Here is a 27464-nt window from a genome sequence, read left to right as displayed (position 1 = left end):
TTTTTAAGTGTATTTTACTATGAAAATATTTAATTGTAATAGCCTAAGGTATGCTATAAATTTAGTTAAACACAGAGACTAACATAACTCTTTCACTTATAGATTTTTAAAATCATAGCATGATTATTATTATAAATTCAGTTATGTTTGCAAATTTATTTTAAAATGCATGGCTACTGCATTGTTTCAGAAGTGGAATATTTTAAAAGGGAAATGAATAAAAATGCATCCTTTTAGTTACCAACTGTAGACATGTGATTATTAGCCAACTCCCAGAAATGACTTTTTGTTATAGGGAATCCAGTGCCAGAAATTACATGGCAGAAAGATGGGCAGTTCCTGAAAGAAGATGACACCCATCATCTTATGTCTGGTGGCCGTTTTCTTCAGATTACCAATGCCCAAGTGTCACACACTGGAAGATATACATGTTTGGCTTCTAATACAGCTGGTGACAAGAGCAGAAGTTTTAGTCTTAATGTGTTGGGTAGGTATAAGCATTGCTGCAAATCTTGAAGAATCAGCCATGGCAATAGGCCAAATTCTCTTCTTTTTCTGTTTACTTAATATTTCTACCATAGAATTTCATTATTTCAGAAGGACCAGTGCTTGTGTACATTTGCTGGTTTTCTTTTATTAATTCGTACATTCATTCATTGCATTTGGCATACCTACTATATTCCAGGTACCGTGTTTTGTGTGAAGTACAACTATGAACAAGATAGATATTAAATAAGCAGTAGTAAAGGAAAAATAAATACTGGTCAAAAAGAAGCAGGTCAACAGTGAAAGAGAATCACCGTGAGATGTTTTATCATTTCTTTGTGGGACTCTGCCATTATTGGTAATTGCCCATACTGAAATCTCTGTTGGTAACTATGATGAAGGAGAGGAGATGCAGACAAGCACACCAAAACTGTATGCTTGCTCATGAGCGATAGTGAATTAACACAGTCCCTTGGGAGGTTGAAGGGTTCAAACAAAACAAAACATCATTAAAATGATTTTATTTTAGAAGTGTGCTTTCCTCTGTCTTAAAACACATTTCCCCTCCTTCCCGTTGCCAACTTATGTAGCAGTATTGTGAGCAGAACATCTGCTCCTGCTGGGGTGAGCAACTACTGTAGATTTTCTTTTTCTTAACATAATATGCTGCTCATCTGTCTTTATGTGTGTTTATCTGTGTCATTTGCTAACTCACTGATCCCTAAAAAATCTTAAAGGAAGAAAGTTGACAGGTATTGCTGTGCAGTAAATTACCTGGACGTTGCAAATTTAGGTATTTTGCCATTTAATTAATAGTTATTTTTCCCAGATAAATCCCCTCCCCTTGAAATTAATATATAATGTGTAAATTCTATATTGTCAGTGATAAGCTGTGAAGATTCCTAGATTAAAATGTAGACTGCAACTACAAGTGTAGGTTTTAAATCTCACGTGGTTTCCTTCTGATTTAATACAGATTAGCTTGTACATTTGAATATCAAGCCCTTTGAGAGCAATAAAAACTACACCATGAAAAAATATGGAGTAGGAATGATGAAATAACTACACGTTCAGTTTCTGCAGCATTAAAGTTATACTTATGTCTTGGAAATGATATTAAAATAGATTCCTAATTTCTGCTCACGTTAGAAATTTAAAATGCACCACCTAAATGTATTGTATTTGATTACTAATATCAAAACACATTTCATTCTACTTAAATAAACTGACCTATAATGCGATGCAAATTTTTGCAATTTTTTATTTGTTTGTATGTTTTGATAGTTATTGGCTAGACTGGGGGAATATGTAGTCCCATACGTAGAAACTCCCATAGAGGACACAGTCCTCAGGCAGCTTACAGTCTAATTGAGTAGAAGAGATATATAGGCCAGAAATGTTAAGTCAGAATACTGGATAATGTATTAGTAAGTGTCAAATAAATCGTATATATAAGTAATAATTACATAAAACTATAAACTCCCTAGGACAGAACCCTTTTTATCTTGAAAAGGATATAGCCCCAGCACCTAACATAGCAGTGAATAACAGATGCGTGGATAAGTAAGAATGAGAGTTCATGAGCCAGTTGTCTCCTAACACACCCGTCTTCCCTGCATGCCCATCAGCGAGTGAAAGGCAAATGCCCTGCCCTGGATTTCTTCTCCTCTCCTGTAGCCCATTGCTTCTCTTAGAGCTCTATGTTCCTCATGCCTCCTTCCTCCTACCACTGACTCACCTCCCAGTACTGGCTCATGTCCACATCCTATCCCTGTCCTCTGGAAACCTGATTTAAAACTCTTTCTGGCTCCTTTCAGTAACTGAAATCTGACTTCCCAAGAGACATTAGCTCCCTGGGGACTCTCTCCAGTGGAGATCACTTATTCTTTACCCCAGGCATCTCAAGTCATGATCTCTGACTATATTCCTTCCTCTGCCTCCTACCCGCTTCCTAGTTACTTATTTCTTATCATTTTCCCTCATTCATTGAAGATGAGGGATCTGAATTCAAGTCTTCTTTTCACCAACTTCATATAAAGTTGAGGCTGTTCAGGTGTGTGCACTGGCAATTTCCAGTCTACCAGCCATAATTCAGTGTCTTTACCCTTTCTTTTCCCAGAGGGTGTTATCCTTTTTGTTCACAGTTACTGCTTCTGCTTATGCCCTTGATCCTATATCTTCCCCCCTTCTCTGGTCTGCCAGTCATGCCCACCATCTGCCTTACCTTCAGCTTTACCTTCTGCTGTCTCCATCACTTCATATAGTCACTACTCCCTGTCTATACTTCTTGTCCCACTACATATGGGCTTCTGCCCACACCATTCTTGACACTGCTGTGGTGAAGACTACCCTGTTGTTAGATGCAATGAACATTGTTCAGTCCTTATCTTAACGTTTGGATATTATGTATCACTTTCTCCTGGACACTGCTCTTCCCCAGTTATCCTTGCACCCCTTTGGTTGCTCCCTTTCTCCCTCCTTTATGGACTCATACTTAATCTGTCTCTTAAACATTAGGTCCCCTCATGTTTTGTCCTTACTTCAGTGTTCATTTTACTCTAGATATTCTCATCAAGTAACAAAAACTTAATTCCCAGAGGTTTAATGATCATCTCTTAGCAACTGGAGACTTTTTAAAATCCATACCTGCAACCCTGATCCTTCTCCCAAGGTTCAGATTTCTATATACAGTTGCTTGTTGGACATTTCTACCTGGAATTCTCACAGGCACTTAAAATTCAAGATATTCAGACTGAACAAATCATCTTCCCCTCCTAAGTGAGCAAATCTTTCCATATTTTCTATTTATTTTGCTTCGTTGAAGTTTACCTAGGTTCGTTCCCAAGCAATAAAATTGGAAGTTATATTTGACGTTGGTTTCTTTACCCCTTAAATTCTATCATCAAATCCTGCCAGTTGATGTCCTGAATTTTTCTTTAGTTGCTCCCCCCTCTTTATGCCTTTCTTCACTGCTCTAGTTCAGGCCCTCACTATCTTTTATGGAACAGATGTACTTGTCTGTCTTTCCCCTGCTTCCAGCATTGACCCCCTTGAATCCATCCTCTATATATTTCCTGCTTGCCCCTCATTGTTTACACTACTCTGCTCCCAATATGCTCCCTCCTCCTAGTAGTCTCCCTTCTTTCACCTTCTGACCACCACCAGTCCTTTGAGGCTCAGTTTGAAATCTGCTCCATTAGGAGATCTTCCCTGATGAGAGTCCACACACCACCCCACACCTCAGATTGGATTGGATGCCATGCCCCCATATATCCTGCACCAAAATTCCCAGTATTGCCCATACTACATTGTGTTATGATTCCTTTTTATGTGTCATCTCCTCCATTACTCTGTGAGCTTTTTGAGGTTCTCACTGCTTTTGTGTAGAATAAGGACACTAATCAATTGTTTCTGTAATTGTTAGGGAATGGAATTACACAAATAAGTACTATGGAAACTTAGAAATGTACAAATAAAGAAATTTCTGAATATATTTCTTTGATCAAGTTTTAAATCTTTTTCAGTATCTCCTACAATTGCTGGTGTTGATAGCGATGGCATCCCTGAAGATGTCACTGTTATCCTTAACAGCCCCACATCTTTGGTCTGTGAAGCTTATTCATATCCCCCAGCCACCATCACCTGGTTTAAGAATGGAACTCCTTTAGAATCCAACCGAAATATCCGTATTCTTCCAGGTAATTAGCTCACTTCAGATGCCCAAGTTGCATTTGTGCCATTTACTTTTACAGAAGAACAGAATCATTGACTATTTTTATAAAAATACTTAATGTTGTTGCTGGTATTGTACTATTGCTATCTTATTTTTTAGTATTTTGTATGTATGTTGTAATCTAAGTTATCTAAAATTACTTTTTGAAAGACCAGTAAAGTAAATAAAAGGCAAGTAAATAAATACTACAGTGTAATTAATTGCTCAAATATAATGTAGAATGCCAAAAAGAGTAGAAATTCACTTTTTGTTGAATTGACCCTTGAAGGTTAGTATTTAGATTGACAGAGTTTATTTATTCCTCTTTAATACCTGACAATATGTATGAAAACAGAAAGAATTTAAAAGTATGATCACTGGCTGTAAGAAATGTATAGAGATAATACATGTGAAAGTTAATTAACAACAGGAATCCATGAATAATCATGGGTTCTGAATAGTCATAGGTTATGATAAATGGGATAGTGACAAGTTTTATAAGAATTCAAAAGAAGGAATGGCCACCGTGGGCTGAAGCAGTCAGGAAATGCTTTGTCATAGACAGAACTTGAACCAAACCTTAAAGAAAGTTATAGAATTTTGTTAGTTGGAAATAAGTTAGGAGAGATCTCAGATCCTTCAGGATGCCTAGTGTGGGAAAGTATGAAGGAGAATGGCATATCTATGTGCAAGTAATAATAAACAGACTCCTCACCTCCTTCTTGAGTGGAGACATTGTGTATACATGTGGGTATGGCAGGGAAGGGGGCAGGTAGGAGATAAGATCAGGAAGGAATATTGGAGTCATGTTTTAAATACCTGGATTTGAGAGTTTTGACTTTATACTTTAGTCAGTTGAGAACCACTGAAGATTTTTAGGAAGAAAGATACCATAATAAAAATGATGTTTTAGCAAGATCAATCTCTACTGATACGCCAGGTAGATGAGAGGAAGAAGATGACAAAGGCAGAAGACCTATTTGTGAAGAGAGTAAAATAAGAACCTTAATTACAGTATGTGCAGAGAGGTAGGGGAGGGTCAGAGTGAGCACGAGAGTCATTACCACGGAGGACCATCGTGGACTTAGTGAATGTCTCCATCCAGCAAGTAGTGCCCATCTGTATTGTAGTTTGCCTGTGTCAAATGTCTCTTACAGAATTGTCATAGAGAAGAAGAAATGTGTTAATAGTAAGAACTAAAACCTGGTGGTTTGTGCAAACCCTGCTGCCACTGTGACTTCAGAGATTCTTTGGTGTTCCACTGCTTTTCAGGAGGTAGGACTCTGCAGATCCTAAATGCACAGGAGGACAGTGCTGGGAGATACTCTTGTGTAGCCACTAATGAGGCCGGAGAGATGATAAAGTACTATGAAGTGAAGGTCTACAGTAAGTCCCGAAAGAACACTATGTTCCTAGTTTTCTCCAGGTTTTCTAACTTTTTTAATTCTATTTTTCATTATGGGTTCATAATTATTTATATTCATCATTAAAGTTTATCGTTTATCGTTTATCCATTTATCATTGCTTCATTAAGATGGAAATTGAATTAAGCAATGTGCCCATGACTTCAGTTGCTTACAGATGTGAAAGCCCACTGAAACTGCTCTCTTCAGCTTTTTGGAGAACTTGTCAGTGGCGCTTCCTTAAGTTTCTCTATTTTCTTCTCATGAATTACCCTCTTCTGAATTCTGCTGCATATAAGTACCTGCATGCACAAAACTCTTCCTTAAATATATATGCTGTATTCAACAGCCTACAATGAGTTTGTCATTGACTTTGGGCTAATCCACTGTACATTGACCTATTAAAAAAAAATTATGCTACCACTGATAGGCAATAAATTTTCAGAATTTTATTTTTAAAAAGGAAGAGCATCTTTTTTATTATCTTTTGTTCTTTGAATCATTCCCCTTAGTGACTAATAAAATGCATTCTATGGGTCATACTCAGACTGTGTCTGGGGACCCGGAACAACCTAAACTAACTGTTCTGTGAAGGACATTGGCAGTATTACAAATGGCAGTATTACAATGATGAGGAGAGAAAGGTAGTTTTCTTCACATTCTGTATATGAACACTGCCATTTCATAAGATGCTAACTTGGGTCCTTGATGAAAGGAGAGCATAGAAGATGCCTAAGTTATTTCCTTGTTTTCTTATTAAGTGATCCTCACTGTGTTCCATGTCATTCCATTTAAAAGAACTAATGTTTAATGCTTTAATATTCGTGTTTATGCAGTTCCACCCATAATCAGTAAAAGAGACCTCCTGGGGCCAGGTGTTTCCCCCAAAGAAGTGAAGATCAAAGTAAACAACACTCTGACCTTGGAATGTGAAGCCTATGCAATTCCTTCTGCCTCTCTCAGCTGGTACAAGGATGGACAGGCCAGTCAAGTTTTTTCATTTGCTGATGTTTTTTTATAGACTAAAATGGCCAGTTAAATTAAAAAACAAAACACCCAGACACAGATAACTCAGAGAATCAATGTGACCTTAAAATTAGCACAATCCCATGCTCCTAGAGTATAAAACTGCAAAAAAATTGAACCGTGTTCAACAATTTTAGTATTATTTCATCACTCTAAAGTTTGAAGGACTGTTTTAATACACGTTAGCAATTGTCTTGGAAAATCCAGCCACCTTCCCACTGGGGAATGGTTTTTGTGCTCTGTGGTTTTTCAGAGTAAGTAAACTTTGTGGAGAAGAAACACAAAGACAGTAGCCAGATTAGAATGATAGGTATAACACAAGTGCTCAGTTTATTCAGAACTTTCTCTAAACACCTTTAACTCTTTTACAAAGGGTAACATTTTTAATGTTCCAAGATGGAAAAAATAAGCTCAATGTGATGATTAAGTGCTCAATACAATTAATTGGGGGCAATGAAGAACTTTCAATAAAAGACACATCCTTCAGTTACAGAATCTGGCTTTCAGACCACACGCCCTTATTTCTCATTCAACTTATTTTCTAACATGCATGTTTTAAAAACATATGTGCTGGTGTTTTAGGACCAAAATAGATTTTTTTTAGCTGCTGTTAACACTCTGCTTAATACAGATGTCACATAGCTAAGCTGATGTTTATCCTGTTTTACACATAATCAACCAAATGGTCAGTCAAATTCCAGTTGTAGACGTTCAGGTCAGAGTCATGATTTAAGATGCAGAAAGATATAACTTTATTATTTCAGATCACAGATGGATTTTGCAATCCTGGCAGCCAGGAAAAAAAATATCTCATAAAATAAGCAAATTTCATCTGGAAGCCATTGCAAAAGGAAAAATATGGAACTCCCACCATGTTCTGTTTACAGTTTCTTTTCTGACTACAAGCATACTTCATGGTACAATATCAACTCTATATGAGTTTGCATGGAAACAATTCCTTTCACCTTTCAAATTTTAATATTTTATTTTTAATTTTACCTAAAACCTTTTCATTCCTTGCATTTTATACCCATGCACACATATACACAAGCACATACACACATAAAAGTTGGGTAAAGTCTAGATTTGTACTAGGAATTAGGGCTGTTTTTTTAAAATTTCATAATGAGTAGTTAAATTAGTTTCACATCCAGACTGAAATTGATCCAATTATGATGCTTTAGTTAAATTGCTGAATTTTTCAAGATTTGGGATTGGTCCCCTAAAATGTGTACAAAAAATACTGGGTTTTGTTTATTTTCCATATCCTTTCTTCTGCTAGCTCATTTCTCAGATAAGCAACACTGAGTGAAACAGTGTTTTTGAGAAAAGCCACCAAAAATATTGGCAGCATTAACCACAATAAGTTTTGATAGAATCTATGTGTTTTGCTTATTCATGCTCTGAAGTTTTTCTTCGACATGGAAAGTTAAAGTTATACTATCTTTATATGTGATATAACGTTAATAATGATACATTGCGTCCCAAATTATTTATTGAGCACATAGTATTTGCTCATTATTTATTGAGCACATAGTATTTTAGGTGCAGGTGATACAGCTATGAAGGAAACAGACAAAAATCTCTGCTCATATGGAGTTTTGGGGGGAGGGGAAAACTAAACAAACAAGTAAAGCATACAGTATGCCAGATAAGGTAAATGTTATGAAGAAAATTCAGTCAGGAAGAATAGAGAGTGTGAAGGGTGTGATCTCTTACAATAGGGAATGCCTCACTGATAAGGTGATAGTTGAGCAGAAACTCACAGAAACTGAAGGAAGCAGACATAAGATATCTGAGAGGATAATATTCTAGAGAGACTAGCAAGGGGCAAAGGCCCTGAGGCATTTGGCTGGAGTGCAGTGATCAGTGGGAACACAGAGAAAGGTGAGAGCTAGGGTTAAATCATACTGCTTGTAGATCAGTTGGCCTTATTCTGATGGAAAGCTTCTGGAAAATTTTGAACACAGGAGTGATGTGATCTGACTTAAGGCTTTAAAAAGATTATATTGGCTTCTTTACTAGTTGCAGAAGAAATGAATTTATTGCCATGGTCCAGGAGATAGATGGTGATTGCTTGGATGAAGGTGGTAGCAGGATGTGAGGGAAAGAGATGAGTCAAAGATGAGTCCAAGGTTTTGCATGAGATCACTAGAAGAGTGAGTTTAGGTAGAAAGAGAAGAGGTCCAAGGATCAAGCCCTGGGGTACTCCTACATTTAGAGGTTGTGGGGCAGAGAGTGATGTGTCCTAAAAGAAGGAAAGATAAGTTTTCAAAATAAAGACCAGTTAAACCGTGTTAAATCCCACTGATCAGGTAAAATAAAGACTGAGAATTGATCAGCAAATTTAGCAACATGGATGTCACTTGTCACGTGACCTTGACAACATCATTTTGGTCAAGTAGAGATGGTGAAGGCCTTATTGGAGGATTCAAGAAAAGATGGAAGGAAATGGAGACAGCAAAGGTAGAAAACTTTTTAAAGTCATTGCCTATAAAGCAGAATAGAAGAATAGAAGAATAGAATAGGAGTTAGGCTGCAGTGTAATGAGATTTTTTTTTTGATGCGGAAATTATACTGTTGTATACACATTGAAATCATCCAGTGGAAAGAAAGCAATCGATGATCACTCACATGAGAGAGGACACAGTTGCTGGAGGAATGTTCTTGAGTAGATCAGGGGATGTTCAGAATGGACGGAAACTGGTATTAACCAGTTTTTCCAGGGGAATAAAATAAAGGGAGAGGGGGCAAAAGAGTTGATTTTTTTATAGAAGTTTGTACAAGGAGTGATTGCCATAATAGACCTTCTCTGGGTCAGGAGGAGAGTGAGTGATAGGGAAAAGATTGCAAGTTCAGTGAATTTTGGATCCTCCCATGGGATCAAAAAATAATGGGAGTTGGGATTCTAGAGGAAGAGAGTTAGTAAGTTAAGAGGTGATGGTCAGAAGGTGAGAACTTGAAACTGAGATTCTGAAGAGATGTGATTATTGGTAATTATAAGTTCTAGGTATGACTCTCCTATTGAGTGGCTGAGAGAGTGTTGGGGCAAAAAAAAATAGAAAGGAGGTCAAGGAGCTGAGAGCACAAAGCATTGGTGACTGTCTATGTGGGTATTGAAATCACCAAGAATTATGAGAAGAGTGTCATTGGAAGGAGTAACAGTGAGCCAGGAACTAAAATTTTCAAGGAATAAGAGGGAATTTAGTATATTCGGAAATGTTTAGAAGATGAGAAACGTCCCATTAAATGTCGGTAATGTTTTCAATAAAACATCGTAATATAAATGTATCTAGGTTAAATTTTCTCATTTATGAAGTAATGATGTTTCTGAATGAGCAGTAGTGATTTTTAAATCAGACTATGCTAATGCCTTCAATCTTTCATTATAAAACTCTAGCATTTGCTACAAAATAGTAAGAAAAGATACACTTTTTTACTACGATGTGGGATCAGCCGAAGTTATTTTTCTCCAACGTGGATAAATAGATATGGCACCTAAGAACATTTTTCATCATAAATAATTTATAAATGCACCACTCAGAAACACCGGGCATAGATGTAAACTATAGGAATTACAATTGTCAATAAATAAAGACATGATTACTCAAAAACAGCTTATTCAAAGTAAATTGTTATTGTCTTGAGTATTTCACTTAAATTTTTATTTTTACTTATTAAAGAATCATAAAAACTCTCAACTGCATGGTGCCCTAGAGGATTTACTGGAGTACTTTTTTTTTGTTGTTGTTGTTGCACATTATTATTTATTTCCTTACATAAAACTGTTCTCTGGCTCAATTTCACTTTATCACAAACTACAGAAATAGGGTAAGTTTATAGGACTCAGTTATACATTTAACTCCTAGAGGATTATACTTTTTTTTTTAAAGCTGGTTTAATCTCAGGAGATCAAGTATAAATAATATAGAGGACCCCCAACCTGCTTATTCTTCCTAATATTGGGGTCCTATTTGTTATTATATTCCACATGATATATGTGGCAAATATCTGTTACCATTGAAAGCAAAGATAGCAGCTAATTGATTTAGATACTTCATTCTGCTGCAAAATGAGCTTTGAATCCAGATTTTTTTTTAAATTGAAGTATAGTTGATTTACAATATCATGTTAATTTCAGGTGTACAGCACAGTGATTCAGTTTATCTATCATCTATCTATCTATCATCTATCTATCTATCTATCTATATCTAATTTTTTCAGATTCTTTTCCCTTATAGGTTGTTACAAAATATTGAGTATAGGTCCCTGTGCTATATAGTAGGTCCTTGTTGGTTATCTGTTTTATATAGTAGTGTGTATATGTTAATCCCAACCTTCTAATTTATCCTTCCCTCCTCTTTCCCTTTTGGTTCCAGTTTTTAAAATAATGAGTATTCCAGAATGAACATTGTATCTCCTATCAGACTGAAGATTTTAAAATTTAAAAATCCACACCATAAGCTGTTGGGTTTTTTTTTCTTATATACATATGTAGTTCTTTTCTCACTCTCTTTAGAGGCTTATTACTGGAGTACTTAATGATAACATTATTATAATTGAATCACAGCCCCTTAAAGCAGATGATCATGTTACTATTGCTGCCAGTGGACACACACTTCAAATCAGGGAGGCTCAAATATCAGACACTGGACGATACACGTGTATAGCGTCTAATATCGCAGGTGAAGATGAGCTGGATTTTGATGTGAATATACAAGGTAATACTAATATGTTTATTGTATGTAATTTAATTTATATGATCCGGCAAAGCAATGAAAAAGAGATTTGACTTGGTTTATTTTAATGTTTTTTTTCTGTTGACAATAATATAAATTCATTATTGAAAACTTGGACTCAAGAAATTAACAAAGAAGAAAATAATCCCATCATTCAGGATTACCTCAGTTATTTTTATGTGTTTCCTTCTGATATATTTTTGTAAATGTATACTTCATTTATAAATTGGGACCACACAATACGTACTTCTCTGTTACGTTAGCTTTCCCCTAACATTATACCATGAAGTTTATCAGAAAGCTAATGTAACATTATATCAGAATTTAAAGTAGTCACACTTGGAACTGAATGATGATTTAGGCTCCTTCAAGCTTTCTGACTTGGGCAAGTTACCTAAATATTTTAAAACCCATTTTCTCACTTTTAGAATTAATGCCTTGTAGAATTGTGGTGAGTACTAAATTAGATAAAGTATATAAAACTCTTAGCAAAATGCTTAAGAAATGATATTTGCTATTATTGTTGATATTACTACTGTCAACATGATTTTTAATAACGATACCTGTTTTATCAGTTGAGTATCCAAATCTTTATTTAACCAGACTCCTATTGTTGAATGTGTGGGTGTGTCCAAGCTTTTACTACTCATATATAATGCTTCATTGAACATCTTTATACCTAAAACTCTTACACAGTTTTTATTTTTCATAAGTTGTTAATGATGGAAATTTTAGGTCAAATGTTATACACTTTTGCAGTGCTTTTGATGTACAGGCAAATTGCCTTCTAGAAAGTTCATACTTGTCACCCAGAAAACTTTGAGTATGTCCCATTATATTTTTTAATAGACTTATTAATCTTGGCTGCATAACTTCTTTAGTTTTCTGAATAAGACAAATCATTGAGAAATGCTCTATTGAGCCAGTATTTTTTAATGATTTCTCAAAATTAGTTTTCCCTGCTATGATCATATTCTTTAGCCATGTTTATCATAGTAGGTCCTTCCTGAGAGCAGGACATTTTATCTACTAAATGCTAGAGCCTTTGAACAGAAATGGAGAGCAAAGCATGAGCACAACATTCTGAGCTCCATACTTCTTGCTTTTCCACTGGAGAACCAGCTCTGACTTCTGTCTATTACGTTTTTTGGCTAAGGGCTAAGTTGGTAGGTGTGTAAGTACTTGACAATATTTTCACATTGTCTTAATTTATTACATGTACAGATCACTCTTGTGAAAATACAGCCAAGATCTTTCTTTAACGGATTGACACTGTCATTTACACGAGTCCAAAATTTCATGTCTTTTCTCCATAGTTCCTCCAAGTTTTCACAAGCTCTGGGAAATAGGAAACATGCTGGATACTGGCAGGAGTGGTGAAGCCAAGGATGTGATCATCAACAACCCCATCTCTCTTTACTGTGAGACAAACGCTGCTCCTCCTCCTACACTGACATGGTATAAAGATGGTCACCCTCTGACCTCAAGTGATAGAGTATTGATTTTACCAGGTAAAGATTGCTAGGAACAGGGTGAAAATCTGAATCTCTGTCAGATGTGTTTCTTCTCATTTATTAGACCAGTCAAATTGATTGACTTTTTGGCCTTGTGATTTAACTGACACAGGATACTGAATGCCACTGGTATCTATGTAGCTTCAAGCTAGGAGAGTCTAGGCTGAGAATTTGACATAGGCTAGAATACCTAGTTAATTTTCATATCTACTATGGGATCATTCTATCAACTTAAGAAAGTCCTTTGGCTCCCTTGTGCCTCCATTTTTCTAAATAGTGTGAGGAAATAATCAGTTTTGTTTCTGTACATTATTAATGATAAATTCTAGAATATATTTGCAAATAGTTATTACTCAGTTTATTAAATGCATTTCTCATAAATCAATAGTAAAGATTTTAGTTTCAAATATTTTAGTTATTACATGTTTATCGATGGAAAAGGAGATCTTTAAATTGTGGAAAAATAATATTTTCAAGGCTTCTATTTACTTTTAGCAAACATTCAAATAGGCTTGTCAGAATTTATCAGATTGTACACTTAAAGCCCAGTGCCTTCCAATGTATGTAAATTTCATCTCAATTAAATAAAAAAAATATCTTGGCAAAAAAAGAAAAGAGACTAGATAGAAATGACAACTACATGTGATCCTAAATTGGATCTGGGCTTAAGGAAAAATAGCTATTAAAGACAATATTGTAATAATAGTGAAATTTGAATATGGACTATGGTTCAGTCGTACTTTTTTCACAGATTTTACATTTTCTGATTTTGATCATTATACCTTCTTTTAATGAAATACATATTTATGAATATTTAGGGGTGAAGGGACATCATGTCTCCCATATACTCTCAATCTTTTTCTGAATCATTTGAGAGTATTACTCATTTATATATATAAATAAAGTTAATATGTACATTTTTATGACAGAGATCAAACAATTGGATTGAAATACAAATTATTGATAAACACAGGTAAAATTTTTAATATAATTATTGAGACTTTTCTCTAAGTTTGATATTACATCAACATGAAAAGTTAAAAAATACAGTTATTCTTTCAAGATCATATGTATAAAGGTATACTTTATACCTTTTATATCCTTGGCTATTATTTTCTCAAATCAGTACTTGCCTCCAACAGTGTAAACTTCTTTTACATGTGTTCAAAACTGTAAAAGCAAGAAGTCACCAGATAACAACATTCCACATGGAATGTGAGAGAGACATGGAGCAACATTCCTCCCTTGCTCTATACAAGCTATTTAGTTCTCAGGAGGTCTCATTCATATGCTGGGTCACTTTTCAATAATGCAGTGTTTGTCCTAAATGTGGTATGTGGGATTAACACTGAAACACTGGATGAAGTAAGAGCCTTAAAAGGAAATGTAAAGAAGTCATTAGACCTGAAAAATTATATCTCTGTTTATGATCACTTTCACTCTAAGATTTAGAGAAGTAAAAATATGTATTGGGATATATTTTCAGGAGGGCGAGTGTTACAGATTCCCCGGGCTAAAGTGGAAGATGCTGGGAGATATATGTGTGTGGCTGTGAATGAGGCTGGAGAAGATTCCCTTCAGTATGATGTCCGTGTACTCTGTGAGTTTTTCGTTCGTTTTTTTGTTTATTATGCATTCTTTCACGCAAAAGTTTTTTGAGGAACTAATGTTTGCATGATGTTGCACTAGCATTTTAGAGACATAAAGATAATCAGAAACTGATAGCTTTCCCAGGGAGCTGTCTTATACAAATTGAAAACACATTAGTTAGGACTCCTGAAGTATCAAATAACAAACTAGCTTAAAAAAAAAAAAGAGAGAGAATCACTGATTCATGAACCTGGAAAGTCCCAGAGTACAGCTGGCTATAGTCATATCTGACTTCTGTGGCTCAAAAGAGGTCCACCAAACTTCACCTTTCTCTTTCTCTTGGCTTTGTTTTTCTCTGTTAGCATCACTCTCAGGTGGGGAATCCCTTTGATTAGCAAGTGGGCCCCCGGAAACTCTATAATCTTACATCTTCTTAGTTTCACATCCAAAGTGAAAGCTCTTCTTATCCAGTATTTACAACTGAAGTCCCAGAATTGGATTTCCATGGCTTTAACTGGCCAAGCATGACTCACATATCCATTTCTGAACCAATTACAGAGGCCAAGAGGCCTAATTGATAAGGCGTAATAAATATTTCCACCCTTGGATCACAGTCATATTATGAATGCAGGGACTGAGAGTAGAAGAAGTATTGCACCTTTAAGGGCAAAGAAAGGTGATGCTACTAGAAGCAGGAACAAATAGATGCTTCCATGAGAAGGAGTTGAGCTAGAGAAGTAGCAGTAGGAATGTATAGGAAGCAGTTGGTATGAAAGGTTTTACAGAGGAAGTGATTAAGTAATATGAAGCATTAGGCACTTATCTGAGAGTATCAAATGACACTGAGATTTTTATCCTGGGTGATTAAGAAAATTATAGCAAGGGCAATAAAAATAGAAGATTTGGGAAAACAACATAACTTGGGAAGAAGGAAGTCAATTTTGTTTTGGACGTATTGAATTTGGCATGATACCAAGATACTTAGGAAGATGTTGAATGAGACATTGAAAATAAGGAACTACAACACAGGAGAGAGAATCGAACTAAGAATAAAGAGTTGAGAGTTATCCACAAACAGGTGATATTCAAAGGCATGAGATTTCCAACAGAAAGGGTTATAGATAGCTTAGGAGAAGATAAAAAAAATAAAAGATCATTGTGGGATCATTTACAAGTAGGAGACAGGAAAAAGAAAATAGAGGAGAAACAATCTGGGGAGTTAATGAAAAGTAGTAAACTACCATATCACCTATTCAAGGCATAGAAAAGGTTATCAAGAAGTGGGTTTAGTATGGAATGCTAAAGTAAGTTTAAGAGAATAAAAACTGGGGGGAAAGGCCATTTTAAACTAAGAAATCATTAGTGAAATTCCGAAGATCAATTTATGTATAGTATGGTGCGATACAAAGCCACAGAACAAAAGGATAAATATCGAGGAAATAATCAGAAAGAAAAGGAAACAAATACAGAGTACTCTTAAGACATTTTGAAGAGGCAGGAAGAGGTGAAATAGAGTTTTAGGAAGAGAGCTTCTTTGAAAAAACATATTTAAGAGAGATTTGAATTTGCTTATAGACCAAGGAAAATGATCCAACAGAAAGAGACAAGTTAAAGTTTCAAGTATGTGTGTTGATGGGAGGAGGGGGCAAGGATTGATGGAGCAAGTTCTAGAACAGGAGAAAAATGCAATCAAGAAACCGAGAGGGGTCAACTAGCCTTTCACGGTAGTGAATTGCCATACCTTGGAATGGTAAGAAGGGATATGTGGGAATGTATATCAAATGTATTTAGTCCTTTCCTTAAGTATGAGAACAAGAAAGACAGTGGCAGGGCTGGTATTCGGGCCTGTGGAAAACAGAGAACCTTAGAGGATTGCCACTATGGGGGGGTGTGATCGTTAAACACTGAAGTTGGAGCTATTTGGCTTAGTCATGGCTTTCTGCACCCACCCTCATTAACCCGGGATCAGAGGTAGAAAAAACAGATGATGTGACCTAAGGGTGGGGAGAGGGGAGCCATGGAGGCAGTGCCACAAGGTAACAAAGGTACACTTTGTGGAAGCACTGGAGGGTAAGGGACATAGCATGTGCAGTGAGACAGAGCATCGCTGAAATGACCCACTCTGAGACCTAGGCAGGAGAAGAGGAAAAATGAGCTTGCAGGAAGGCTGATAGATTGATTGTAAGGGGGAGGAGTGGAAGGGCTAGAGTTTTCAGCGCAAACAAAAAGCCAGCTTATGAAGGAAGCCTGAAAAGACGTGAAATAGAGAAAACCCACGAACTCAAAATTCATTTATTTGACAAATATCTATTGATCGCTAACTGTGTGCCAGGTACTATGCTAGGCACTGAGGATACAGCAGTGAATACCGTAGACATCAGACCTTCTTCAAGGAGCTTATGAACTTGCAAAGGGCAGAAGTGTTTATGTTGAATGGTCCAAGGTATGACAGTCTGTGGCTGGCTGAAGTGGGGTAGAGGTGAAACTAGGGTGGGATGGGTCATCAACATAGATTTTAAAGTCTACAAGGTAGTGATACGAAGACAATTAAAATCAGTGCTAACATCATCAAGAGCAGTGAAGGAATATCTTAGACCACCTGGCTTAATTTGACCTAAGTTTGGAAGGAATTTAGTTTAGGACTGAGTGGAAGGATCTGATAAAGTAGCAAGATATTATAGGTTGGGAAGAACTGGAATTTGGTTAAATTGAAATGGAATTTAGGGATTGATTGTCAAAGGGAGATGTTCATGTCTTCAGTCTGTTATTTTTAATTAGGAGGAAGTTGGAAAGCATGTTGGAGATGAGTTTAGAGAAGTACGAACAAAGCAAAAAAAAAGAGCCCACAAAGTCTGTCTAAATTAGGAATACTTCACAGTGTTTGATGCTTACCTCCTAAGTGCCACTAAGAACAATTCTGAGAGGTGTAATCCAGCTGGAGGGCAGGTCAGAGCAAAGAGCTTCGGTGGAGGCCTCTACAGGTCAGACCTTGGGCCTGTAGTGTGTCTCCTGGTAGCTCCTAATGATTCAGCTCCAGAAACATTGAAATCTTTCAAGAAAACATTGAATCTTTATGTACCAACATTTCATTTGATCAGTTTTCATGGTGTGGAGGTACTGATAGCCTCATTTAATCTGAAATTCAAGTTTATTATTTACTAATCTGCAGTTCAACCTATATATTCTGTGTTATCTAAAGTACAGCAAAAAATCATATAATTTTGACTGTGAAAGTTTGCATTCAAAATAACACTGAAATTTTATTATGGGGCCTTGTAACCTTGATTATTTGCCTTATAGACTTTCAATTTAGTTTTGGAGAGACCCAAATACTACAAGAAGGCATCTGCATTAAACATATATTCTTTACTGATTGATAAAGATATGGCACATTTTAAGAGAGTAAAACAAAATACCTAAGCTTTCAAAACAAAACAAAGTGATTATTCGTTTTGAAAATGAATTTCTACATTTACAAAAGCAGCCAACACATGCATTCCTGGTTTAACATTTCCATTTTTTAAAAAATTCTACAGATAGTATGTGCTTTTTCATAACTGACTAGTCTAACATCAGGTGGGCATGAACCTGGATTGATTCTATATTATTGTTTTAAATGAGAATGAATATATGTAGAAAGATCTAGAGCATGGCTTCCCAAACTCTAGCATGCATAAGGATCACGTGGAGACCTTGTTAAAACACAAACTTCTTTGGCTCTCCTAGGGATGCCAACTAAAGAAGGCTCAGTCAGACCCCCAAATCCGCATTTCTAGCCAAGCTCCCAGGTGATGCTTATCGTGATACCACTGATGCCGAGGCTGGGGAAACACAGTTTGAGTAGCCCAGACAATTCCCTTGCAAATGAGACCAAACCTGTACATTTCAAATACACTTTAAAGATTTACCTGGCTTGTCTAGATGACCAGGTAGACTTAACTGTTAATTTGTGCAGATGCCACTTGCATGTGTGCTTGCAAACCCAGAGGGCCCGTGGAAGGGGCTGAGAGAGAAACTAGACAAGATGTATTGGGGAAGAATTGGGATTAACCTAAATGCAAAGGAAACTATGGGAGGGGTTAGCCCAGGATAGGTAAAGAAAGGGAAGAGAATAAACCCAAATTCACACAGATTTATCACCCCCCCGAATTTATTAGTGTAAAGTGTTACTTCAGAATCATGGATTCCTCTTCAACTTTTGTCCCTCTATTATCCCAAACTTTTTAAAATTGTCAGAAAACTAGAATAATTTAGAAAAGACCTTGTTTCCTGTCATTATCTCTCTGTTGCAATCACTTATTAGTGCCGCCAGTTATCCAGGGAGCAGACAGTGATCTGCCTGAAGAGGTCACCGTGCTGGTGAACAAGAGCATGCTGGTGGAGTGTTTATCCAGTGGCAGCCCCACCCCAAGAAATTCCTGGCAAAAAGATGGGCAGTTCTTGCTAGAAGATGAGCATCATAAATTTCTATCTAATGGAAGAATTCTGCAGGTAAAAGTAAAAAATCTAATTAAAAATAGCTATTTGACTTTGTATTTTATAATAATTGTCTTTTTGCTTTTAAAAATAATTTGTCTTGGTTTATAAATATTGGCAAAAATAACTAATCATAAAAAGGATATATAAAATAAAATTCTTCTTACTCATTCTTTTCTCACTATCAGAGGTAACCACCATTAACGGTTTTGTGTGAATTCTTCCAGAGGTTATCTGTACATTCAGCACACCACACACACACACACACACACACACACACACACACACACACACACACACACACACACACACCCCTAAATTTACTACAATATGGCCTCTGTGATAAAAACCAAATTATTATAATTCTTTCCATTGCAGATTTCTGATGATTAAATTCTAGGTGGTTTAAGATTCCCTATAGATTAAAATTTGTCCTCTATTGGCAAAGAATTGATGATAAAGAATAATGGAAACCACATAAATATCCTGAGTTGTTGTTCACTAATGGGCATGTCTATATTTTTCTTTTCAAGGGTCTTAAAAGGAAGATAGGCACTTGTAAAAATAACACCAACTCTTTTGTTAGGATGCACCTTAAGAAATTATTTCCCAAACATATTAATTATGTTGTATAGGCCCAAGAATCTAAGCATCAGTGTATCCAACACAGGACCTATCCCATGGAGTTCTTTATTTAAAAAAAAAAAAGTATGAGTTTCACTGCTTGTAAATAACCTTTAATTCTCAAAGTATCTTCTGAACACCATGACTATTTCTTTTTGGTGCTCATACAACCTCTAGCTAAATACTTAAATATTTCGTTGGCTAGAGCCAAAAGATATATAGATGGACAGAAATTTCTGTATAATAAAAAAAAGAAAATATAACTGCTATATTAACTAACTCTTGCTACATAAAACAAACCACTCCAAACAACTTAAAACAATAAGCATTTATTTAGCTCACAAGCTTTCTGGTTGGCTGGGTGATTCTTCTGGTCTTGGCAAGGCTAACTCGAGTGTCTGCATGCTGTGGATTGAATCCGTGGCTCTGCTGATCTTGGCTGGGCTCTTGTACGTATCTGGGACCTCAGCTGCAATAACGAGGCTGACTCTTCCCACATGATCTCTCGCCCTCCAGCAGGTTAGTCCTGGTTTCCTCACATAGTGGTGGCAGGGTGCACATGGTCTAGGTTTGAAATGGAAGACTGTCACATCCATCACGCTCTATTGATCAAAGCCGGTCACAAGGCCAACACAAATTCTCCATCTTTACTCCACTCCCTGATGGGAGAAGCTTCACAGTCACACCACCAGGGATGTAGATAGGAAAGTGGGAGAATGATTTGGGACTTTTCATAGCCAATATACAAGTATGTATAAATTTGCCTTTTCTGATTAGGAATCTTTATAAATATTTATTTGATAGACCTGACTAATAAAAACCAGTGTCAGCACTATTATGTACAAAATTTTTTTCCTATGCTTATCTGGTATTAGCTAGAAAGAGTATGTATTGTTTATTCTCAAAAATTGACAAGTTGCTTTATAAAAAAGTTTCAGTTGGAATTTCTTCATTTTTTTCCTTAGATTCTAAACACTCAAATAACAGATATCGGCAGGTATGTGTGTATTGCTGAGAACACAGCTGGAAGTGCCAAAAAATATTTTAACCTCAATGTTCATGGTAAGAGCTCAGTTCCAAAAACATCTGTTAGAGTACGCTTGAAAAAGCAGGAAAACTGTACTTTAGATCATGTACGCTTATTTTGCATTTTTTAACTTGAACAGTGTGTGGAGCCTGCATTCATTCAACCCTTCCCCTTCTTTCTTTCTACCACAGCTTGTGCGATTTATAAAGTACAAATCTTTTAGGGAGTCTGTTTTTATATTATTTCAGTCCCTTAAGAAAAAATAGTTACTCCTACATATTTGAAAGTAAAAAAAGAAAAAAAATCACAATTTGAAATCCCAAAGATTACAAGTTTATATGAAGTTAGAACCAAATATAGCTCTTCTACCCATAAAAATGTACCCACTGGGCCTTGTTGGAACCAGTTTCTGTCCTCAATTGTAGAATTCATGTTGAGTTACACCCTCCAGTATGTAATATACTTCCTGAAGAAGAAAAAGTAACTTTATAAAGTTAAATAATTCCTGAAAACCATCAGTACACCTAATTTATTTATTAGATTCTAAGTTCTCAATAAATGCTAGACACTCCATAAATACTAACTTTTTGCTAAAAAAGCAGTTAGGTGTCAGCCATAAATAATTAGTTTTATTTTCATCATGCACAGCTGCTTCCAGAATATTAAATTGGAAATGCTGAACAATTATTATAAAAGATTTTCTTTAAACATGTGATTCATATGCAAAATTCTAGCTCATTTTGGAAATAGCTGAAATTTGACATTACTGAAAAATTTCTTCCTTCAAACGACTTTTATTTAGCATAATGGATATTCTTTTTTTGGTGCGATATATAGGGAGTATTGATGTCTAGCAATGTTTGGTGTTTCTGTAACAGATATTTGAAGCACTCTTACCTTTTTTTATTCCCAGTGCTTAGCAAGTTTTTTTTGAGTAAATCTGACCAAAATAGAAGAAATGTGTTATAAATTCCCCGGAAGAATAAATTAAGCAAATATAATCATTGTGAAAGTATACTGTACTAATCTAAGTAATCTAAAGTAATCTGTAATCTAATTTGTATTCTAATCTGTAAAGTACAGTAGGATAAATGTTGAAAAATAAAAATGTTGATCATTTTTCCTGATTCCCCAAGGCAGAATTAATTTTTCCTCCTTTATGTGGTCAAAAGCGTCTTGTAAATACCCCAGTTTTAGCAGTTACATATTCTACCTTTTTATCGTTATACATCTGTATCTTCACGTCTATCCCATAACTTTATTATAAATGCTGTAGGCAAATGGTCATCTCTTATGGACCTTGGTCTTCCTAAACCTTGTCTAAAGTCATGGTAGTTGCTAAATAAATATTTGTTGTTCCTTTATTATATTTCCTTCATATCCATTTCCTCTTTGTAATGCATAGGAAAAACACCTGAAGTAGGAGACTTGTCTGACTTGAGAGGCAGAAGCCACTTGTGTTTACTATTGAGAATTGGAGTTCAGGAGGGGGGGTTTCCTCTTTTACTGGTTAACAGTGTCTTGAGCTCCTGCCTGCAGTCAGGAACCCATACTTAAATATTGGAAAATTCATGTAGGAGAGAAACAGTTTAAATTGTTTTCACTTAAAACCATACCATTTGTTATCTCCCTGTACAATATCGCTTGCTTCTTTTGGACTCTAACCTTCAGTCTGTTGACCTCTCAGTTATTTTTCAACCCTCTGTGTCTTTACCTTCTTCACATCCAGTCTAACTTTCATGGACCAGCATATCAATCACTTCTCTTAGCCCAGGCCTTCTCAGCACTCCTGCTCAATAAAGGCTCAACTCTGCATGTAACAACACAACACACTTGACTGCTTGATACCTACCAGGTGCTGTGCCAGGTGTTTTGTATATGTTATTTTACTTAATTATCTCAATAACCCCAGGTGGTTGGTACTATTTTATACCTCTTTTACAGATTAAAAAGCTGAGGCTCAGTGAGACTAAGTAACACGCCCAAAGTTACACACCTGGCAAATAGGATTTTAGCATAGGTAGTCTGATTCCAGAGGCTTTAAACTCACCTGCTTTTCTGTATTACCTCTCACTGAATTCCATACCTGCACCTAGGTAGCTAACTATGGCTAGAGAAACTCTTGGTGTCAGGACTATTGGTGGTATTATAAATTCATAGATACTGCTTGAAATGAGCCCTTTATACTGCCTCTTCATGGCTCTACTCCACAGTGACTCATACCTTCTTGAATGTCAGATGGCCCCTGTCTTAGCTCAGGCAGCCATTAACAAAATACCAGAGACTGCATGGCTTAAACAATAGGAGTTTATTTTCTCACCATTCTGGAGGCTGGAAAGTCCAAGATAAGGTTCCAGCAGGGTTCAATTTCTGGTGAAGGCTCTTTCTCCCTTGCAGATGGCCACTTTGTCCTCACAAGGCCTCTCCACTGAGCACGCATGGACAGAGAAAGCAAGGAAGCTCTCAGGTGTCTCTTTTTATAAAGACAATAATCCTATAGGATGAGTGCCCCATCTTTATGACCACATTTATCTTTCGTTCCTTCCTTAAAGGCCCCATCTTCAAATACAACCACACTGAGAGGGCTTTAGTGTATGAATTTTGGGGGGACACAAACATTCAATCACAGTCGCCTCTCACCTTCACTCAGTCAGTGCCCTTACCTCCTGTTTTACAGGGAAAAGAGAAGGCATATGGCTGAAACCACTTCAAATTCCTACCATCAAAATGAGAATATTAGCTGCATGTGATGCTGCCATTTCTTCCTTCTGTTACAACGCAAGATGGGAGCATTCCTCTACCTTCTAAAGACTGACTTGACTCTATATCCCTGGTGACCGCCTGGTCAAAAATCTCACAATCTCCTCTCTTCCTCTCCAGTATTGAAATTCACACTTTCACTGGCTCCTTCCCAAGAGCATTTAAATTTACTCATCTCTTGCCTCTTAAAAAAAAAACCAAAAACCAAAAACACAAACAAAAAAAACCCAAAACAACTCTCCCTTAGACCTAGTATTTCTCTTCAGAGGCGTCCTTCTCTTTTTCCCCATTTCAAGGCAACCTTCTCTAATAGCTGTATATATTTACTGTCTCCTTTTCCTCACTCCTCCCACCGTTGCTCATCGGATTTCACCCCAACTCCAATGAAACTGCTCACTGAATTCATGAAATGACATCAGAAGTCCAACACGCATTTTCAGGCTTTATCTTTCTTACTTCTGAGCATTCAACATCCTTCAACATTTGACTATCTTTTTCAACAATTCTCTTCCTTTGGCTTTTGTGATGCCCACACCCCTTATTGATAATCTAGCCTTCCCAGTCTCGCATTCCCAGTCGTCTTTGCTAGTTCCTCCTTCTCTACTTGACTATTACACTTTCGTTTTCCAAGCGCTAGACTTTATTCTTCCCACTCTTTTCTTACGTGATCTCATGAATTCCCAAATTTCAGATACCATCTATGTGCAGAATAGTTTGCAAATTTTTATTTTCAGTCAGGGCTGCCTCAGGAACTCTAGACGCTTCTGTTCAAATATGTACTTCTTATTGACACAAATGCCTAATAGTCACTCTAAGACCATGTGTATATAACTGATCTCATTACCTTTTCCCAGAAATGTGTTCCTCCTCCAGGGATCTCTGTCTCAGTAAACGGAATCACCATCTTCGCATTGTTTGAGCCAGTTAAATGAATGTCATCCTGGATTCCTCCTCCTCCTGAAACCTCACCCCCAAAGCATTGAATCCTAAATATTCTACCTACATAATATTCTGGATCCACTCACTTTTCTATCCTTTCTGACACCATCCTAGGCATAGCACTATCATCTTCTGCACTCATTACAGCAATAGTCTCCTAACTGGTCTTTCTGAGTCCCTTCTAGCCTTCTCACCAGTTCCCTCCACTGTGGCCAGATTGATAACTTTTAAGCTAATTTTTGAGTAGACCACTCCTCTGCTTTCCTCTCCTTAGGCCGTTATTTCAGCATTCTAATGATGCCCAGAAGACCCTCTAGAATTTTATACTATTTAGTCGTTTAATCTTTGCCTTCTCCACCTTACTCCCCAGCAGCCTTGCTCTTCAGACTCTGGTCATGTCAGCCTTCTGGTGCCATGTTCTTTTCCCCATTTGTGCCTTTGTATGTGCCATGCCTTCTTTCTGAAAGACCCGTCCATTATCTGTCTTCCGCTAGCTTATTCCTGGTCATACTTCAGCATCTTTTTAAATGTCACTTCTTCCTCCTGATCCCCAAACTAGGTTATTTCCCTCTTGTCACCCTACTCTTCTGATGGACACTCACACTCATCACACTTGTAATTATTAGGCAGTATCGGACAGCGGCTAAGAACAGGGCTCTAGAGCCAGACAGCAGTCTTCCAGTTTCTTCCAGTATCTAACTGTGAAACCTTAGGCAGGATGCTAACCTCTCTCTGTCTCAGCTTGCTCATCTATAATAAATAAGAGGATAAGAACTGTATCTAACGCATAAGGTTTCTGAGCCTCCAATGGTATACATGAAGTGTTTAGTTCAGTGCCTGGCACAGCATAACCACTCAAAAAAATGTTAGCTGTTCTTTTTGTTCAATGTCTGTCACTATCACCAAATTATTAATTCTTCATAGATATTATCTATTATATTTTTCATACTGTATCAGCACTTAGCACATCTGAAATACAGTAGGTATTTAATAAATATTTGATAAATGAGTAGATGAATGAATATGAAAATTGGTGGATAAAAAAACATGTATAGTAAAATTTAAAAAGCAATTTTGCCTTTTGATCTTTTGCTTTTGTTTTTGATGCTATTTTAAGACCTCAGTCTTAATATAAAAGAGTATAATATAACATACAGAGTATAATATAGAGAGAGTATGATATAATAATAGAGTGTTACGTTAGTTGTGTTCTTTATTTAATGTCTTACTATCTTCATTGGCCTGAGCAAAACCCACCTCTGCCTTTATTTATTAATGTGTTCATTCATTAATGTATTCACTCATTTTTATGCTCATTTCTCGCTCCTATTCCCACCCCCCACATAGAAACCATTCAAATATGTATGATGTTATTCCTTCCACGTGCATGTGTTCTTGTAAAAAATCTATTATTCCATCTGCGTGTGTTTTAACATGCATAATTGGCATTGCATTATTAATCTTATGCTTTTTTACTCTACTTTTTCTCTGTACTGCTTCTGCTTTTGGAATTCTTTTTTGGTTTTGAACAATAAGCCATTGTATTGCTTATTTCTTAAATCTTCTGCTTATCTTGAAAGTCAGTGATTTACATTGTTGAAATAACCTGTATAATTTATTGATAGATACCCTAAAATAACAGGTCTACTCTATTATTTCTATAAGCAAGAAAATAAAAACTTTAAGGATATAATATTAAAAACAAGAATATTCACATGTATTTAATAAAAAGCAGTATTAGGTCTGTGTACATTGACAAAACCGTCTCAGGAACTGGCAACTACATTTTACAAATAAAATGCAGAATAATTCTGTCTGAAAATTCTAGTATTCTGTTTCAATTGGGAAAAACAAAACTGATGGACATGAGTTTGATGAAGGCATTAGGGAATTCTAAGAAGAAAGGTAAATAATTAACAGTATCATTAACTCAGTGCTTTAGCAGAGTACAGTAGTTGGGATTATATTAATAAATTGGAATATGTATTACTGATAATATCACTTTTCACATTTAATATGTTTACTATTAATACCAATATATTTCACTTTTAATATATTTACTATTGTAGTTCCTCCAAGTGTCATTGGTCCTAACCCTGAAAATCTCACTGTTGTGGTGAACAATTTCATCTCTTTGACCTGTGAGGTCTCCGGTTTTCCACCTCCTGATCTCAGCTGGCTCAAGAATGAACAGCCTATCAAGCTAAACACAAATGCTCTCATTGTGCCCGGTAAGGAACTTAGAACTCTTTATGAAGTGGGCAACACTTTCTCATTTTTCTTTATTTAATACAAATGGCATTGCAACTTCGTCTCTTTCCAAACTTTTGTCTTGCTGCATTTATTTGTTCACATTAAATGCCTCTCTTCAGCCACTTGGGGCCATTAGGATAAGACTGTAAAGACTTTATGATTTCAGTGGGAATGTACAGTAACAAGGTCTACTTCAAGAAATTATGAAATTTAGGAACAGAACTGCTTAGCAATTACTTGGGGGTGATAGACTAGCAAATAGTGCTTTCATTGGATAAAATCACTGGTTGTTTTCAATCGATCCTAAAGCTCCTTGAAGATAGATTAATATCAGTAGATAGACTAACAGACGGACAGCCAGTTCTGCACTGTGGGAGATTTAAACCCAGAAATACTTGGTGACATATACTGACTCTAATACAATTATGGTTTGCTCACTAGAATCTATATGAAACAGTTCTATTATCCATGTTTGGTTACTGGAGAGAAAATTTTATTAATTTCTCCTTTTATAAGGAAGTAGAATAAATAGTACTGAAAGGATCAAAGGAAACTGATTAAATTCTTTCATTTTATATATGAAATGCTTCTATATGCTTCTATCTATGCTTAGATTTTCCTCTAAGGGAAAGAATATATTTTGCTATTTATCTTATTGATAAGGTTGTTATTACAACAACCTCTGTACCAAACTTCAGTTTGCATTATATTTGCCCACAGGTGGTCGAACTTTACAAATTATCCGGGCCAAGGTATCTGATGGTGGTGAATACACTTGTATAGCCATCAACCAAGCTGGTGAAAGCAAGAAAAAAGTTGCCCTGACTGTTTACGGTTTGCTTCTACTTTTTTCATAAGATTTTTTCATTTTTAAACTGGTATTAGATATTTTCTATCTGAGCATTCTATGAAAAA

General features: G+C 36.2%; 1 protein-coding gene across 18 annotated transcripts in view; it reads left to right on the top strand.

The window, feature by feature from the left end:
• HMCN1 (hemicentin 1) overlaps positions 1-27464 on the top strand; it is an 883583-nt gene that overhangs the window by 708087 nt on the left and 148032 nt on the right. For all 18 annotated transcript variants that reach the window (XM_079903114.1, XM_079903100.1, XM_079903116.1 and 15 more), the window contains 11 exons: positions 296-487; positions 4011-4184; positions 5471-5584; positions 6438-6583; positions 11198-11348; positions 12683-12877; positions 14367-14480; positions 18774-18961; positions 20536-20632; positions 26366-26527; positions 27270-27383. In XM_079903114.1, the coding sequence (XP_079759240.1) occupies positions 296-487; positions 4011-4184; positions 5471-5584; positions 6438-6583; positions 11198-11348; positions 12683-12877; positions 14367-14480; positions 18774-18961; positions 20536-20632; positions 26366-26527; positions 27270-27383 (1647 nt within the window). The remainder of the gene's footprint in view (positions 1-295; positions 488-4010; positions 4185-5470; positions 5585-6437; positions 6584-11197; positions 11349-12682; positions 12878-14366; positions 14481-18773; positions 18962-20535; positions 20633-26365; positions 26528-27269; positions 27384-27464) is intronic.

Source organism: Stenella coeruleoalba, assembly GCF_951394435.1.
Source record: "Stenella coeruleoalba genome assembly, chromosome: 1".
NCBI classification, from domain to species: Eukaryota; Metazoa; Chordata; class Mammalia; order Artiodactyla; family Delphinidae; genus Stenella; species Stenella coeruleoalba.
This window is presented reverse-complemented; position numbering and strand designations above follow the sequence as displayed.